At 42.7% G+C, this 19,878-nt stretch overlaps 1 gene segment (V, D, J or C); it reads right to left on the reverse strand.

The window, feature by feature from the left end:
* Positions 1-2,630: 2,630 nt before the first annotated feature.
* On the reverse strand, positions 2,631-18,978 carry LOC139245800 (Ig heavy chain C region, membrane-bound form-like). The segment is given in 6 exon segments: positions 2,631-2,810; positions 6,157-6,486; positions 7,003-7,308; positions 9,593-9,904; positions 10,893-11,201; positions 18,821-18,978. Coding segments are annotated over 6 exon segments (1,461 nt in total).
* Positions 18,979-19,878: the final 900 nt, after the last annotated feature.

The following is a 19,878-nucleotide window of genomic DNA, read 5'->3' on the forward strand; positions in this document are numbered from 1 at the left end:
AGTAGGCGCATTCCCCGGAGTGCCAAGGGATCCCATAATCCCTTGGGAGCACAGACATTTCAGAAGGCTTCACAGGTTGGAGAGGCTCTCTGGAGACCTGCAATAAAAGATTCAGGTCACACTTTACTTTGAGCTCACAGTGTTCAGTCTGACTCTTTCTCCATACACTAGTCTGACATCACAATTGCAATTTTCCCGCCTATCACATTGCCTGTATCTTGCGGTGCTCACTGGGCAGAAGGCTGCAAATGTACCTGCAGACGCTGTGTGATCCCGAAACTCTCTCTCAAATAAAGTCTCTCCAACTTTAGTCTCTTTCTTTGCTTTCTGTGTGTGTACAGTATAAATGGAACCACTGTCTGTTTGTCACATAGGCCCCAGGCATTAGGTGTCACTCCCAGAGTTTGAGCTCCCTGGACTTTCTGTGCCATATCTAATCCGTGCTGTAGCTGCCCTTGCATTGTGTGGTGGAACTGTGTAGATGGTGTTTTGCTCTGTATCTAACCCGTGCTGTACCTGCCCTGGGAGTGTGTTGGTACATTGTAGATGGGTCTGTACTCTCTGTATCTAACCCATGCTGCACATGCTCCGGGAGTGTTTGACGGGACAGTGTTGAGGGAGCTTTACTCTGTATCTAGCCCGTGCTGTAACTGCCCTGGGAATGTTTGATGACACAGTGCAGAGAGAGCTTTACTCTGTATCTAACCACCTGTACCTGCCCTGGGAGTGTTTGATGGGACAGTGTAGAGGGAGCTTTACTCTGTATCTAACTCCCTGTACCTGCACTGGGAGTGTTTGATGGGACAGTGCAGAGGGAGCTTTACTCTGTATCTAACCCCCTGTGCCTGCCCTGGGAGTGTTGATGGGAAAGTGTAGAGGGAGCTTTACTCTGTATCTAACTCCCTGTACCTGCCCTTGGAGTGTTTGATGGGACAGTGTAGCCGGAGATTTACTCTGTATCTAACCCCCTCTACCTGCCCTGGGAGTGTTTGATGGGACAGTGTAGAGGGAGCATAACTCTATATCTAACCCCCTGTACCTGCCTTGGGAGTGTTTGATGGGACAGTGTAGAGGGAGCTTTACTCTGTATCGAACCCGTGCTGTACCTGCCCTGGGAGTGTTTGATGGGACAGTGTAGCCGGAGATTTACTCTGTATCTAACCCGTGTTGTACCTGCCCTGGGAGTGATTGATGGGACAGTGTAGCCGGAGATTTACTCTGGATCTAACCCGTGCTGTACCTGCCCTGTGAGTGTTTGATGGGATAGTGCAGAGAGAGCTTTAATTTGTATCGGACCCGTGCTGTACTTGCCTTGGTAGCGTTTCATGGGAAAGTGTAGAAGGAGCTTTTCTCTGTGTTTAACCAGTGCTGCACCTGCCCTGGGAGTGTTTGATGGGACAGTGTAGAGGGAGCTTAACTCTGTATCTATCCCCGTGCTGTACTTGCCCTGGGAGTGTTTAATGGGACAGTGTCGAGGGAGCTTTACTCTGGGTCTCATCTGTGCTGTGCCTGCCCTGGGAGTGTTTGATGGGACAGTGTAGAGGCAGCTTTACTCTGTATCTAACCCCCTGTACCTGCCCTGGGAGTGTTTGATGGGACAGTGTCGAGGGAGCTTTACTCTGTATCTAACCCCCTGTACCTTGCCCTGGGAGTGTTTGATGGGACAATGTAGAGGGAGCTTTACTCTGTATCTAACCCCCTGTACCTACCCTGGGAGTGTTTGATGGGACAGTTTAAAAGGAGATTTACTCTGACACGTTCTATAATCTATCAGACGTTGATGCATCAGAGTATTTCTCTTTAGCATCACCTGGCACGTGAAGGACCATAATATTAAAAGAGACTGCATGATCCGCCTGTTCGCTGTGCAGTCATTTCGCCTCTGCAGCACAACGTAAAAAGGCTGGGGGAATTGTGTCGTTACAATGATCGGACACTAGGTGGCGCAGCGGCTCCTTCACCGAAGGGACTTGGATTCAAACACAACTCAGACAGGACGGGTGATGAATAACTCTCAGGGGAATAAAACAAAGTGTGATAGGGAAAGGGAACGATGTGAATGAGCCTTGGAGAATGGAACTCAACAAAGTCCAACATATTCCATTTATCATTCATGATTTATTAACAATTTCACATCGAACAATTTACAGAGACGTTTTTAAAATGTTAACACAAATTGAATATAACAAATGAGCGTCACATTGAGCCTGGAACACACGCGGCCTGAGCTGCCAGCTATCTGTACAACTGTTACAGACACCAGGGAGAGAGAAACAGTTCAACATAAAGGGAAGGGAATAATTGTGAATCATGAATGAGAAAAGTGACTTCGTTATACATGAGATATTCAAACAATTATGAAACTCAGAGATACATTTACATTATAGCAACGAATATCTCACTTCTCAAACACAGAGACGAAAAATCTGAAGTCAATTGAATCCGGGAATCACCAAGAGGACCTAGTTTATTTTCAGGACACAGTGATGTTAATAACCAGATGAGGAAAATCCACGGCGGCCGAGATCCAGCCGATCACTTGACCTGTAAAAGAGGGACAAAAGATTGAAGCAGGGATTTAGTGCTTTGGGGCAATTATCTCAGGGTTTTTATCAATGAAACGTTCAGAGATTTGGCAAACCGCTTCAGTCAGCTCGAAGCAAATGCACTGAATCTTCTCACCTTCACCAGAGTGACGGCAGCGCTGTAGAACATGCTCAGGAAGAACAGGATGATGAATGTGGAAGCGGTTGTCCAGATGTTGCCGCTCTGGCCCTCGTAGTCTTCATCCCAGATGTGATCTGAGGAATCTGCGGAGATGTAGAGGAGGAAAATATTCAGATCGTTTGCTAATCCAAAATATCGTATTATTATTATATATTCTATTTTATTTCCTTAAGGTATTAGTTTGTTCTCTAACTTGATGTTCAATGTATGCCCTGTGTTAAGTTAATCACTCTCAACAATCTATCTGTGTTCCTAATTCCACAGTCGCTCTTCCTTTATGATCCTCCTACGTCCGTGTTGGAAAATTTGACAGTTTTCCTTCAATGTGACACGCTCATTGATTTTGTATCAATTTCATAGGATTTACCGTTCGGGAATAGTATGATGTAATATCGAGGGAGGTTTACTGAGCGATACCGATTATTTTAACAATAGTTTTAGCGACCTAATTATTTGGAGACTGTCAAGGGGGCAGTGTAAGACGTCAGATGTGAGTTATAATCTTGATTAGTTTGTGACGGTCAGTGTTCTGAACTTAATTAACTTGCATCAGTTTCCAACTAAGAACGTTAATTCAGTGTGTGTGTAGGACCAGAATAGAGGAATGTGAGATATTATGACATCAGAAATGATTTATTGAATATAATGGTTGGGAGACTGTTCCAAGAGTGTATTTTAATTCTATATTCATCGATAGCCTGATGTATTTTGTGCACTTTAGTGTTTACATATATGTGCATGACGATCACTTGTTCTGGTTTAGTCTGTGTTTGTGTGTTGATGTGTGTTAATGTAATGTTGATATGCAAGTTTGCGGGTGTTAATGTGCGATTCTATGTATCTATATTTAAGTGTAAGTGTGTGTTTATTTTCGTACGCTTGTGTACGTTTACTTGTCGGTCTTTGTGTGTTTATATGAAATTTTGTGTATTTATGTTTAAATGTCTGTGTTTTGTATAAGTACGTTCATGTGTGTTTTTTTCATGTGTGTGTGTATGGTTATGTGTAAGTATTGTGTATGTTTAGGGGTAAGCATGTGTGCGCTTATGTGTAAATGTGTGTGTTCGCATGTAAATGTGTGTGTGTGTGTTATGCGTTAGTGGGATTGTGTTGATGTGTGTGTTTATGCGAGTGTAAGTGCATGTGTGTGTGCGTGTGTGTGTGTGTATGTGTGTTAATGCGTGTGTTTTTGTCTGTTTAGTGTTAGGGTGCGTGTGTGTATTTTTGCTGTCATTCAAACTTTAAGAGAGTACTAATAACTGGTTCAGACAATAAAGGTGTGTATTATATTCTGGGCATGTGTAATATCCTGTGTAAGTGTGCCTATGTGCGTGTTTATGTGTAAGTCTCTGTGTGTTTATGTGTAAGCGTGAACTTTCACAAAAACACACGCACTCACTTTTGCACGCATTCTTCCCCGCTCTGTGTAAATGTTTTCAGCGTGAGACGCCAGGTGACGTCAGGCGACGGAATGCAACAATTCAACGATGGGTATCTCTCTCTGGTGGGAATTGAGGGGTACAGTGGCTTAACAATTGCCGTTTCCCCTCACTGTGTTGGAGGATCGGAAACACAATCAGTTAACAATTGCCCTTTCGCCTCTCTCTGATGGGGCAGTGGGAGGTACAGGGGGTTAACAATTGCCCTTTCCCCTCTCTCTGGTGGGGCAGTGGGGGTACAGTGGTAAACAATTGCCCTTTCCCCTCCCCCTGATGGGGCAGTGGGAGGTACAGGGGGTTAACAATTGCCCTTTCCCCTCCCCCTGATGGGGCAGTGTGAGGTACAGTGGGTTGACAATTGACCTTTCCACTCTCTCTCTGGTGGGGCAGTGTGAGGTACAGTGGGTTGACAATTGACCTTTCCCCTCTCTCTGGTGGGGCAGTGTGAGGTACAGGGGGTTGACAATTGGCCTTTCCACTCTCTCTCTGGTGGGGCAGTGTGAGGTACAGTGGGTTGACAATTGACCTTCCCCCTCTCTCTGCTGGGGCAGTGTGAGGTACAGGGGGTTGACAATTGACCTTTCCCCTCCCTCTGTTGGGGCAGTGGTATTACAATGAGTTAACAGTTGACCTTTCCCCCCTCCCTAGTGCGGTAGTGGGAGTACAGTGGGTTAACGATTGAACTTTCCCCTCCCCCTGGTGGGGCAGTGGAGGGTACAGGGGGTTAACAATTGTCCTTTCCCCTCTGGTGGGGCAGTGGAGGGTACAGGGGGTTAACAATTGACCTTTCCCCTCTGGTGGGGCAGTGGGGGGGGGTACAGGGGGTTAGCAATTGACCTTTCCCCTCGCTCTGTTGGGGCAGTGGGAGTTGCAGGGGGTTAACAATTGACATTTCCCCTCTCTCAGGTGGGGTAGTGGGAGTACCGTGGGTTAACAATTGACATTTCCCCTCCCCCGGGTGGGTCAGTGGGTGGTACAGGGGGTTAACAATTGACCTTTCCCCTCTGGTGGGGCAGTGGGGGGTACAGGTGATTAACAATTGACCTTTCCCCTCTGGTGGGTCAGTGGTGGGTACAGGGGGTTAACAATTGACTTGTTCTCTCTCTCTGTTGGGTCAGTGGGGGGTACAGGGGGTTAACAATTGACTTGTTCTCTCTCTCTGGTGGGGCACTGGGGGTACAGGGGATTAACAATTGACTTGTTCTCTCTCTCTGTTGGGGCAGTGGGAGGTATAGGGGGTTAACAATTGACCTTTCCCCTCCCCCGGGTGGGTCAGTGGGGGGTACAGGTGATTAACAATTGACCTTTCCCCTCTGGTGGGTCAGTGGTGGGTACAGGGGGTTAACAATTGACTTGTTCTCTCTCTCTGTTGGGTCAGTCGGTGGTACAGGGGGTTAACAATTGACTTCTTCTCTCTCTCTGGTGGGGCAGTGGGGGTACAGGGGTTTAACAATTGACTTGTTCTCTCTCTCTGGTGGGGCAGTGGGAGGTACAGTTCCTGTTCCCGTGTCGCCCTCATTTCAGATCCAAGAGCGTGCGATGCTGCCAATTAAAACCGGCCCCAAATCTGAAGGGATGGACAACACGAGAAACAATGACACATAGATCTAAATGTGCTGCATTTGTTTGTCGGAAAATGGAACTTTGCAGGTTCTGCCAGTGGGAAGAAAGTTGCTGAAATTACTTTGAGGAATCCTGTCATGAAAGAGCTTCACTCTGTCTCCAAACTGTGGTGTATCTGAGCTGGGAGCGCTGGCTGTACAAGCTTTGTGCCCAAGTCCGACAAATATTCTGCTTCACATTAACAGCCCGCCCCTTGGCAAAAATGGGAAACAAAATTAATTGAGCGGCTGTGTGTGTAACTCACGGTTGGAAGAAAAGGCCTTTATTGGTTTTTATTTAAGAACTGAAATGCAATCGAGAGATTCTCATTGACAAGCATTGACGGTGTCCATCAGACCAAGAGAAATGTTCACAAAACTGGGTTTACCGCTGGATTTATTGACTGTTCTGATGATGGTCTTCAAGGGGATGGCCTCATGTCCTACCACACAGGAGTAAGAAGCACCGCTGGCCCACTCCTCGGCTGCAATGGATAACAGGCTGTACGTGAAGAAAGAGCTGCTGCTGTTCTCCGTCTTCACCTCGGTGTTCGTGTAGTTGCCCGAATTCACCGGCTTGTCATTGACGGTCCACTTGACGAAGATCTCTCGGGGGGAGAAACCTCTCACTAAGCAGGTGAGGCTGACAAACCTCTGAGCGGAGATTTCTTCTGCCGAGGGCAGGAGGACAGACACGGCCGGTTCCCGCGGATCGTTAGCTGCAGATCAATTACAATAAACATCAATAAACTGGAGACTTCCAGAGACAATGACACCGGTGGTTAAATGCGCGAGATACGTGGTTTGCGCGGAATTTTAAAGGATTCCCTTTTTCGCCTCTGTGGCCTGTCCAGTTTTTCAGCCCAGAACAGAATGGAATAAAATCATTCTCTCTGGGAGCTTGAAGAGTTGTACTGGAAAATTACACAGGAATCACTGCTAGGAACCAGGCCATTCGGCCAACTGATTTATACCAACTTTTATGCTCCACACGAACCTTCTCCCAGCTCACCATCTAAACCACGTAACATGTCCTTCTATTGCTTTCTCCCTCCTGCAATTATCTAACTTCCCCTTAAATGCATCCTCACATATCCCAGAGTATTTAGTTCGTGGGATTACCATTTCAATTATCAAAGTAATCTATTAATATACTTATGTGAACGAATTGGCCCATGCACAAGCACCGGGAATAGTCACAGCCTCTCACGTGTTACTACAATCACGCCACTCACCCATTTCCTTGTGGATGGAACCTCTGATCGGAGTGTGCATATCCCGATGGCTCACCACGCAGTCAAACACATCCCCACTCAGCCAGTCTTGTGTCGAGATGTCTAACTTGCTGATCACACTGTCGCCCTCTCCCGGTTCACCGTGATTCCCTGGTTTCAAAATGTCCTTTTTCCGCTCCCAGGACACGGTGACTCCAAAAGGAGCATTCGACACGATGCAGGTTAAGGTCACTGTCGCCTCCATTAAGACCTGCTCGAGTGACGGCGGCGAAAGAGTGATTTTTGGATCGTTGCACGAGGAATCTTCTGTGAAGCAGAAATGAAAGTCAAGCAAAGCTTCATCTCCAGAGTCAGGATAGCAGCATTCTGCTTAACTCCCAAAAGTAGAATAAATCATCTTTGGGATATTAACCTCTCGTTGTTGCTTAACAACCATCATTATTGGAAGGACAACGAATTGGCAACCATCCCGGGAGACGCTTTAACATTTCCTGTGTATTTGCACCCAGAGCCACCTGTGATCGGCTGTGAGGCAAAGACCCGGCATAAAACATTGAATAAAGTTGGGTGCAATTGTGTTATGCACTGAATAGCGCTCGTCCCGAAAATCCTTGCTCCTTTACGCCCGTCTATCGATCCTTCTGCCCGAACGCATTTGCGCTCAGTATAATGGCTTCACCCCCAGGTTGAAGAGCTCTACATGGAATTTACACTGGTTCAAAACGAGTGTCAAATCAAATCCAGGATTATAGTTGCAACAGGAAACAAAGTTAATTTTCTGGTGTCTTATGATTTTGGGGTTGATGAAAATGTGCAGGAACCAGTAGCCCCCCGCCCACCCCACCCCCCCGGCAGAGCAGAAGTAAAAGGTCGTGGTAAGGGAATTTGAAGGGGTCTTTTGTCATGGGGAATAAATTGCAATACTGATGTGAAGTAGTTTTCTTTTAAATTTCTGTCATTAGTGAGCTTTTATCATGTCTAGTGAGAGAGAGTAAGGAGGGAATATAACCGCAGGACAGTAATAGTGTCATAGGAACAGGAGAAGTCCATTCAGCCCATCCATCCTGTTCTGCCATTCAATCAGATCATGGCTGATATCTACCTCAACACCATCTACCCGCTTTGGTTGTGCATCCCTTTACACCCTTGCCTAACAAAGATCTATCAATCTCAGTTTTGACATGTTCAATTGACCCCTACCCTCAACAGCTTTGGGAGGCCGGGGGTCGGGTGGGGGGGAGAGAGTTCCAGATGTACACGAGACTTTGTGTGAAATTATCCTTCCTGACATTACCCCTGAATGGTGTAGATCTACTTTTAAGGTTCTGTCCCTAGTTCTGAAGTACCGCACCAGAGGAAATATTTTCTCGCTATCTACCACATCAGTTCCATTTATCAACGTAAACACCTCAATTACATCGCCTCTTCACATTCTACACAAAGGAATACAAGCCTAACCCGTCCTCATCATTTAGCCGTTTTAGCCCGAATTTGATTTGCACCCGCTCTAAAGCCAGTTTATCCATCCTGCGGTGCGGTGCCCAGAACTGAATGCTCTGTTCTAAAAAGGCAGATCATAAAATCATAGACATTTTCAGCATGGAAAGAGGCAATTTTGGCCCATCGTGTCCGCGCCGGCCAAATAAGAGCAATCCAGCCTAATCCCACTTTCCAGCTCTTGGTCCGCAGCCCTGTAGGTTCATTGCATATCCAATATATTTGTTTAATGTGCTGAGGGTTTCAGCCTCTAACACCCTTTCAGGTAGTGATTTCGAGACCCACACTACGTTCTGGATGAAGACATTTCCTCTCATATCTCCTCTAAACCTCGCCCCAATTACTTTAAATCTGTGTCCCCTGGTTGTTGACTCATCTGCCAAGGGTAACAGGTCCTTCCTATCCACTCCATCAAGGCCCCTCATAATCTTATACATCTCAATCAGGTCTCCTCTGTTGCAAACAAAATAGACCCAGCCTATCCAATCTTTCCTCATAGCCAAAATTCTCCAGTCCAGACAACTTCCTGGTAAATCTCCTCTGCACCCGTTCCAGTACAATCGCATATTTCCTGTAACCTGGTGACCAGAAATGCACGTGCTACTCCAGCTGCGGCCTAACAAGTGTTTTGTACAGTTCAAGCATAAGCTCCTTGCTATTTTATTCCATGCCTCGACTAATATAGGTAAATATTCCGTCTGCCTTCTTAACCCACTTATCAAGCTGGTGTGCTACCTTTAGGGATTTGTGGACATGCACTCCAAGGTCACTTTATTTGTCTACACCCTTTCTAGCAATTTCTAGCAGTAGTCCTTACAGAGTAAAGGCCTGGAGACACCGACTGTCGCTCCCAATATGCTCAGGCAACTCAGGATAAAGCTGAGACTAAGGGCAAGCAGAGGGCAATCTTTGGCGAAGTGACGGAATCATGAACCGTGAGGAATCCTGAGTCAGGGCTTACACCGAAAGGAAAAACAAACTGTATGATTAGAAATTAGAAATAATTCAGTGCTTTTTTACTAATTACGATTAAAGCCCTGACTGAGATCAGCGCTCAGAGTGATCCGGAACTTCCCGGGGCGATGTCTCTTACCCGGAGATCTGGTGATAGTTCGGTTTTGGGTGATTCCTTGATGAGAGACCTGGCAGGTATAGACTGAGTGGGCGAACCATTCCGCGGCGGAGAATGTCAGCCGACTGCTCGCCGAGAAGTTCCCATTCACCTCACATACGGGAGAGGTGATGAAGCCCGATTTCATAATTTGTCCATTCTTCAGCCAATTCACGGTCAGTGAGTTTGGATGGAAATCGATGATTGAACACACGGCGGTTGCAGATCTGCTACTGGTGATTTCTTCCTTGGAACTCAAGGTAAGGATAACAGCTGGATGATGTACCACAGGACCTGCAAGAAAATACATTTTATGACGATTATTTGTTACAATCCAAACAATTAAGAACTTTAAAGTGGTTTTTAACATATAATCTACATCACCGAAACAGACCATAAGGCCCAACAGGCCTATGTTTATGTTCCACATGGGCTTCCTCTCTCCCGATTGCCTACCCGCTATCAACATAACCTTAGATGCCTTTCTCCCTCGTGTACTTATCTAGATTCCCCTGAAACGCATCTCTGATATTCGCCTCGTATTCCATGTGGCAGGGAGTTCCATATTTTACCAATTCCTTGGGTGAAGAACTTTCTCCTGGACTCCCTATTGGATTTATTAGTGAATATCTTATATTTATGGCCCCAATATCGGGCTCCTGTTCAAGCAAAATATTTTATCTACGTTTAACCTTTAAATCGCTTCATAATTTTAAAGACCACCATTTGATCACCACTCAGCCTTCCCTTTTCTGGAGAAACGAATCCCACTCCGTTCAGCAATTAGTGACAGTTGCAATTTTTCAGTTCTGGTGTCGTCCTTGTGCCTCTGTATCATACTTATAATATGGAAACCAGCACTATGCACATTACAGTTGATATGATCCGGAGATTAGAGCAGTGCACAGTACTCTATATGTGATATGGAGACCAGACATGTGCGTAGTACTCTGAGTGTGATATGGAAACCAGAACTATGCTCGAATTTTGATTTGGAGATCGTAATGCACACTGAGATCTGTTATGGTGACCAGACCTGTATGCAGAACTCTTAATATGTTATGGAGATCTTATCAGTGTACAATACTCTAAATATGATGTGGAAACCAGACCTGTACGCAGCACTCACTGTGCGATATGAAGACCAGAGCTGTGCAATGACTCGAAGTGTAAGATGGAGACCAGAACTGTGCACATTACTCAAAGTCTGGTCTAACCAAGGTTGTATACAAGTTGAACATATTATCTCTGCTTTTCACAATTTGCCTTCCTTGTATCCCACAGCACTCACCTGGCATTTTTACGTCCCAGACCGAGTCACCTCTTCGAACCTCGCAGTAGATTGCGCTACTCCCCACCAATGACTTGCTGATGGTTAACTGGCTGCTCAGTGTGTAGGCTCCCTTCTTGTTGAGGACTGACGGGTAGGTCTTCAATCCAGTGGTGATCGGCGCTTCTTCTGACCTCCAGGAAAGGCTGGTGATTTCCGGGGAGTAGTCCATCGCTAAGCAGCCATAGGTGACAGGGCCGCCAGTGTCGGGTTGTTCACAGGAGGAGAGCAGGGCATAGAGTTTGGGAGCAGATGGTGTCGCTGGGAAAGATTGGCCAAGTGGACAAGTTAGACTCTGTAATCAGTGCTTATAAAATAACCAAACAACTAAACGTTTCACTACGGGGTAAACTAAATCCATCATTTACCGATCAAACCCGACGTCAACATTTGAATTACAAGGAGTTATGAGACCCGACGTGAAACGCCTCCACGTAACTCCAGTCTCGTACATAAGGATAGTCACGAGACTTAAAGGGGCATTCTGTCCAGCAGGCCCCTTTTTACGGAGTGAATGCTGGGATATTGTATCGTGGATTTCTTGCTGCTATTATGGAACTCTCCTCTCAATCTCCAATCACTTTCACAGTAAATTATTTCACATTATATATTCTGAGTTCCTCCCTGCATCCTTTTGCTCTCATAATCATATTAGCAGCACGAAATCAGGCCATTCCATGATATTAAAGTGAAGTCAACTCTCCATTTTAAGATGCTGTTTAAACTAACCTCTTGGACCAAGATTTTTGTCAATTACCAGAATCACTGCTGACCATACTAAAGAAAACTGCTTATGTGGCCTGATATCAAATTTTACCTCCTTAAGCTCGTATGAATCGTCTTGCGACGTTTCACTACATTAAACGCGTTATATAAATACAATTATTGTTTTCAGGGGATACACTTGGTTGAATAGCGGTGGGGTGAATTATCCTAATCACACAACTTCCACAGCAAGATCTACTAGTTGTATTAACTTTTTTAAAATCCCGGCATGTTTTAAACATGAGCGAGACTGATAAAATAATACAACTTTAATGCACGGAAGGAGGCTATTCGGCCCATCACGCCTCTGAACGATCTCTCCACCAATCCCGTTCAGCTTCCAATTCCCAATCTTCTTCTCAAACGTTCAATTTTATTAAGCTGTTATGGATTCTGCATGCAGCCCTCTTTCTGATAGGACAACTCATGTCCCAACAGCACCTGTGTAGAACAGTACAATAATACCCTCTCCCTTCATTCCTTTGCTGCTGATATTCAATCAGTGCCATTTACTCACCAACTCACCGACCTGGGGAAATATGTTTCCTGAATCCCTTCATAAAACCCTTCATAGTTCCAAAACCCCTCTATCAGACCTCATCTAAATCTTCTTTGTTCCCAGGAAAATATAGGACGTTCAAATAAATGGTTGAAGTCTCCTTTAAAATGTGAATTGATTAATTCAGCGCACAGATTTGAACCGGGAACTTTTGCACAGCCTGATATCTAGGAGTCAAGTTTGATCTCAATCGGGATTGATTCGGGCCTATCTCTTTCCTGCTCCGAATTGGAGGAAGAGCGATGCAGTATGAGTTGTGATCTGTCCCCTGTTACTGATTGGATGTCTCCTGACCTTCCTCTTCCCAATCACTCCATGAAATAATCCGAATGATGTACGGTTCCCAAAGCCGGTTATATGGAACGATGCTCTTTAAAAGCTCCATTTAATTTTACAAATTATTTTCCAGCCTCCCGCCAGTGAGAACATGCACTGCTTTCTGGGTCGTTGCAGTCACTTCTTGTTGTTGTTCGAACCGAACATAATCTAAACATCAGGACAGGTTTTCTTCTCTAAATACCTAATATTGGCAAAACTTAAACATTATAAATCGGTTGGTTATCAGCCGGGTCTATGCTAGGAAGGATAAAGAACCTGGTTACTGCTGATATGGGTATCTCTCGATTCTGGTTTGTGCGGATTACTGAAACACCTGTGGTTTATTGGTCAGATACTGAAATCTCGGTCTACACCGTAAAGTTACAGAGAGGGTCGATGATGCTGTTGCAATAGATGTGTTATATATAGATGTTCAAATGGCATTTTATAAAGTATCTCATAAAAGAATTATTCGGAAAATAGAAGCACATGTGATTAAAGGGATGGAGGTAACTTGGGTATTTAATTGGCTGCGGGAGAGGAGGCAGCGAGCAGTGGTGAACAGATGTTTTTTCTGACAGAAGAGTAGTGGGGTCGCCCATTGATCGGTATGAAGAACATTGCTTTTCCTGTTATATATATAAATTACCTGGACTTGTTATCGGGAATACAGTTTACAAGTTCACGGATGATGCAAACTTGGCAACGTGGGAATGTGTGAGCAGGATAGCAGCGGACTTCAGGAGTGCATCGACAGATTGGTGAAATGGGCAGGCACATGACAGATACAATTTAATGCATTTTGGAGGAACAACATGTGGAGGCAATATAATCTAACAGGCATTAATTTGAGGGAGGTGCCAGAGCAGAGGGTCCTGGGAGTACATATTCACATCTCTTTGAAGGTGACCGGGCAAGTTGATAAGAAGTTTACTAAATTGTATGCGTTATTGCCATTGTAAAAGGGGCCTTGAATAGAGAATCACGGGTGTCATGTTCAACCTTTACAAATCACTGGTTAGACATCGGATGCAGTAGTGTATACAATTCTGACCTCCACAATTTAGAAAGGATGACAAGGCCCCAGAATGATACCAAGGACCAGAGACTTCAGTTAGGTGGAAATATTAGAAAAGCTGGGGTTGTGTATTAAAGCAGTGAAAATTAATTGGAGGCCGAATAGAGGTATTCGAAATTGAGAGAGGTTTTGTCAAAGCAAGTCAGGAGAAACGATTTCCACTGATGAGTACGTCGTTAATCAAAGGTCACAGATTTAAAATAATTGGCAAAAGAACTAGAGGGAAAATGAGGGGATTTTTTTTTAAAAGAGAGGGTTAAGTTCTAGAAAAGCTTCATCATGTTGAACACCTCTATCAGATCTATGTTTATTGTCTGTTATAGTGAAATGGGACAGTTAAAATAAAGGGACTGAGAAATTTGGCTCAAACGATTCAATTGGATACCGTTAGAGTCTGAAAGATTATTGTGAATGGCAATTCATCGCAGGCTGAATGTATTTCTTTAAATGCTTCACAGAAATGCAGTTCAGTTACTGTGTGCCTTGTGTTATGACCCAGTCCAACAGCTGCATCTGACCTGCGTCTGTCCCGACCTGGTGCATTAAAAAAAACCAATTGAACGAAATGCTGATTTCAAACATAACGTTCCCATGACGGTTATTTGAAGCAGGAGTTCGACATTCACCAGTTAAATTGTCAAATTAACTTCCAGCCTACCATAAGATCAGAACAGGCGCTGCTTTCTGGACCATTTCAATCTTTTCCAGAAACTGTTTGTTCTGAAATTGAACTCAAGATCAGGCCAATCTCATTCAATCATTATCTGATACTCAAAATGTTTAACGTTTATCAATTAATCAAAAATGAAGCAGTTATTTTGCAATAAGGTTAAACTCAATTAAGGCATTGTTGTTTCATTGGAGCAATGGAAATATTTATTTGAACATATCTGCCTTGCTAACTCGAACTTTATTAGTTGGATACAAATTAAGGCTGCGTGAATGCCCCTGGATAAAGCATTTTCAGGTCTGTTATATTACAAATAATATAGAGTAAAGCTCCCTCTGCACTCTATGCTCAGCTGTATCAAGGGATTGATTTCGAGAAAAGCCATGCCAATACTGCACTGTCAAACAGTCCAGATAAGGTAGCGCACTAGTTAAATAGAGAGCAGAGCTCCATCTACTCTGTCCTACTAAACACTACCACGGCAGACAGTACACGAGTTAGATAAAGAGTAAATGTTGCCTCTACACTGTCCTATCAAAGTGTCACGGGATAGTTACAGCACGGGTTAAATACAGAGTTAAGCTCCTTATACATTGCACAATCAGACTGACCCAGTGCAGCTACAACACGGGTTAGATAAAGAATACATTCTCCCTTTGCACGATCCCATCCAAAACTCTCAGTGTCCCAGGGCAGATACAGCAATGGTTAAATAGAGAGTAAGGCTCCCTCTACACTGCCGCATCAAACGCTCCCAGGGCATGTACAGCTTGGGATAGATAGTGAGTGCAGCTCCCTCTACACTGTCTCATCAAACACTCCGACGGCAGGTAAAGCATGCGTTAAATACAGAGTAAATCTCTCTCTACACTGTCCCATCAAACACTCCGAGGGCAGGTCTCTCCGGTTAGATACAGAGTAAAGCTCCCTCTACACTGTCGCACCAAACAGTACCGGAGCAGGTACAGCAGGGGTTAAATACAGAGTATAGCTCTCTCTACACTGTCCCATCAGGACTCCAGGGACAGTTATAGCATGGGTTAGAAACTGATTAAAGCACCTTCAACAGTTTAACAGAAGTGTTTTTGAACTTCTGCTTCTGAATGCCAAAAATTGCGTTATTGGTCCCATTTGTGAGGTGCCTCCTCAAACTTAACCTGAAACTGTCACATTTTTCAGAGATACAAGCTTCTCAAATAAATGAGTCGAATTGTACTCAACGAAATACAAGAGGACAAACCGGAAGGTTTACAGCTAATCAGGAGGGCTCCTGATTCTCACACAGTGAGCAGGCGCACAGAAAGAGAACAGGCAAAATCTTGCTCTCAGCAGATAGATCGGTGCCATCTGTCAGTTTCAATAAAGCTGATTTACAATTGATCTCCTGTCAATTTCCGATCATCTCAAAAGTGCAATTTTTAAAAAAAATTAAACTGATATTAAGTTGGAAAACTTTCTTCGACTTCCAATCATGTCTCCCTCCATCTCTACAATCGTACAAATCCTGAAAACAATTATATCGAAATAATCTACATTCCATGGTAATTTGCTGCATTTTATCGGGACTCACTTTCAGAGTAGGAATTTAACAAACCAGGAAACAGTTACATTGAAAACCGATTAGCCACTGGTTCAATATAATTTCATAATTAAATATAACCTGTAAAATAATCGAGGCAAAACACGAAGTTAATTCATTAAAATCTGCGGATACACCTTATCCATCTGAACAAAACTGAGTAAGACAAGTCTTGTTTACTAAGTTAATCTTAGACTTAATTTAAAATTCTCGCCAACCCTCGAGATGTTGCAGTAACTGTAATCCTCTCCAGTATACAACGCAATTGTGGGAGGTCATTAATGGTTAATGAGTTCACACTGATATTATACTCTAAAGTAATATTGGTGTTTGCTGATCTAATACTGCATTATAATAAAATTAGTTAATATTCATATTAATCCTGTTCCTGCTTCGTAACGTGTGACATATTAGCGTTTCAGTTAATTTAATATGGCACTTATCAATTTTAACATATTAAGAATCATATTAAAAGATGAAGACATTCAGACTAATATATTATGTTTATTGATTCAAATCACATTTGAATAAGTTAAAATGATCAGGAGCTTCCAATATATTCCCGCTCTCTAGCGACACATGTAAACTCTGCATGTTTCTGAACTCTCTGATACAACATAAACTCCCTCTTTTCTCAGAGTGGATTTCATATGATGGATTTAGGAGTGGAGTATTTTAAATACTTCAACGTCTGGCCGTTGTTACATCTCACTAACTATCGATGGGCTGTAACGCTGAATGTTTTCTAAATCAGGTCCCTCCAGTTTAAACATTATCCTCATTCTTAACTGTAAAATATATTTTATTAAATAACAGGCAACAGACCAGTGTGCAGTCGGTAACATAGACTCCGCTATTTAATAACATAGATAATCTTTTTTATATTTTACTCCTGTAATTCACACAATGCCCGTAAATTAATTATTAAGCTATTTATTGAAACTACTTTCCAGAATGATCAACGTAATATTGGCGGGGAAGCATTCATTCAGGCCATCTGCGACACTGACATTTCATGAGCAAATGGAGGAGAGATTTTGGTGATCAATTTAACGTGAATCACAGTTAAACATAACTCTTAAATGTAATGTGTTCACTCTCTATAATTCTACCCCATATGCAGCACAGCTATGGGAGACTGGATGTTGTTATTCAATTCAAAAATAACATTGACCTTCTGGTAATTAAATTAATCAGCTTTACTTTGAATGGGTTGTGTGTCTGTCAGTCTGAACTTTCCTTGAATTTAAATAGAATCATATGAATAATGCTCTGACTGCCAGCGACGCCTAACGCTCAGGCTATCATCTTACAAACGGTGCAGATTAGTTAAGTGATAATTGTCTCGCTATGAAACAAAAAATTTAATTGAAGAAATTACATAATTTTAGAATTTAATAACCCGTCAGATTTATGACATTTACAAACTGTAATTTACAACTCGCATTTAATTGATAATTGAATACAATCTATTGTGGATCTGTGTAAAACAGGGAGATAATTAATTTCAGACCCTCCTTGAACTGCGGTGGAATCAGTATGCTGTTATTAAAATCATTTCAGACCTAATCAGAAATTGTCGCCAGCCTCTAAAATTTTCTGCTCACGTTAATTGTGACCAATGCGCAGCAGAATTGTGGGATGCGAATAATGGTTAATACAAGAATATTAATTGCATCGCATATTTAGTGATATTGGGCAATATTACCGCATTATAATTGTTTGAGTTATATTTATTTAACTGCCCTTCAACCTGCAAATTTTTAATCGTAGAATTCGAAATTACAGCAACATTTCATGGATTAAATGTGTGCACCATAAAGAATAGGTTAATCGTTGAACCTGTAATTCTCACTTAAATAATAAGATGGAGAACATTATTTAGTAACGATTTTTGATTTATAAAACCTACTTTTTGTCTGCCTACAATTATCTTTGAAACTGTTTTAAACGGATCATAAAAACTTGCAGCAGTTTGATGTCATTGAGATAAACATCGCACAAAAGCCAAACAGTTTCACAAAAGTTTTGTTATTCAAAGTAACCCAGACACACTCTCTGCTCAGCAGCTAAATAGCAAACCATAGCACTGAGCGGCTGAGTACAACAACAGAATGTTTTGTGGAGAAGCAGCTTAATTCTATAAACGGTTTCAGCGGAATCAAATGTAACATTGCCAAAAAATGTCAATGCAGTATCCAGCGAGCCCGTCTATCACTGAACGAATTAATTATTGAAATAAGTAGAAATATAAAATAATGGGAGCAGAATTGTGATTAGATGGATCATGTTAATAAATTAATATTGATATAGGATATTGTTGTGCTATTGCGCGCTATTTCTATTAATTTGTATTAAGTTCAATCTGATTCATATCACAAATATATTAATTATATAGTTCTTCATTACAGTAACATTCCACATATATGAGCATTCGTCAACTTTTGATCAATAAATGACATTGCAATTATCAAAAAATAAAACACAATACAATATCTTACATTTACTTATAACATCTAAAGCATTCTGTTTCTGCCTAAAATCATCTTTCAAACACATTTAAATATAATATTTGTATTTGATCAGAAAACATGCAGCAATTAGATGTTGCAGAGACTAAGCATTGCAGAAACACCAAAGGATTTAACAACCATTGGGTGTTTGAACTAACCAAGGCACAGAGTCCCATCAGCAGATAAACACCAAATCACACCAATCTGGGGATCAATCCCTCAACAACATGTTCTGTGGAGAAGCAGTTTCTTTCCATAAAAGCATTGCAGCAGAATCAAATGAAACATAGCAACAAATCTCAGTACAGAACTCAGCGAATCAGTGAATTATTGAAATACACAGAAATATACAATAAAGACGCAAATTCCACAGTTGCTGAAGAGTGAATGTTTCTTACCTGCTGTCACTGTCACCATGGTGCCTTGTCCCCAGTAGTCCATGCCGTCACAGTGTTACATTCCCGGGGCTGGGTCACACAATAACCGGCACTGCGTAAAACAGACAGCAATCCAACATTAGTTTAAATATTCACATCCCAGAGGCAAAGTAAAACCACAATGGATCTTCATAAAATGATAAATGTATTAATGGATATTGTTCACTCTTTATAAATGCACTGGTGTTATATATTTCACAGAGCAACCCGTGAACAGTTCATGAAATTTTCCAACTGATCAATGAATAATGATCAGTTTATCCATATTAAACTGTGCTGGTAGTACAGTGCTGGACATAAATAGGACTTCACTGCAGATACAGTGGATTGAGAAAGCGAGCACTGACCCAGACCTACTCAATTAGTGCTGAGGGGTTTTTGTATTGACAGTAATTGCTGTGCCACCCACTGTACCACAGTGAGACACGCCGTGCCAAATACTTCAGCTGACAGTTAACTGTAAAATACAGAGACTAAATTGCACAGTGCTCTAAAAAACTTCTTTTCGACTCCCATAAGAGTGCAGCAGCCAGATATTTCAAGTTGTGCTGGTCATTTTACAAATCTATTTTAGTTCGACCCATTGCTTGTTTTCAAGCCTCGTTTGCTTCGAATCTCCTGCGGTGGCAATGATCGCAGGCGTGTGCAAACTCCGTGTGGGGGTTTTTTGTACGAGGCGCTCGCTGTGTACAGCACCGTGACCCCGCTGTAGTACCACAGTGGCAGGGACCCGCACAAATACTCCACTCATTCTCTGATTAACGCTGGCAGAAAATAAATTGCTCAATCAACAGAAAGGTTTATCAGATTTTGATTGTCGAATGATGATTCTTTCTGACAGTGCAGAAATGGACCAAAGTCCTACCCATAGTTACAATATTAAAGCTTTCATTGAATCCTCGTTGTTAATCCTGGACACAGTAACGATAAACCATCTTCATCTATACAAAGTTAGTTAATGTGCATTTTATTCTTAAACAGTTTATTGCTGTAGCAAATACACTCTTGCAATCTAGGTT

This window comes from Pristiophorus japonicus, unplaced genomic scaffold, assembly GCF_044704955.1.
Source record: "Pristiophorus japonicus isolate sPriJap1 unplaced genomic scaffold, sPriJap1.hap1 HAP1_SCAFFOLD_237, whole genome shotgun sequence".
NCBI classification, from domain to species: domain Eukaryota; kingdom Metazoa; phylum Chordata; class Chondrichthyes; family Pristiophoridae; genus Pristiophorus; species Pristiophorus japonicus.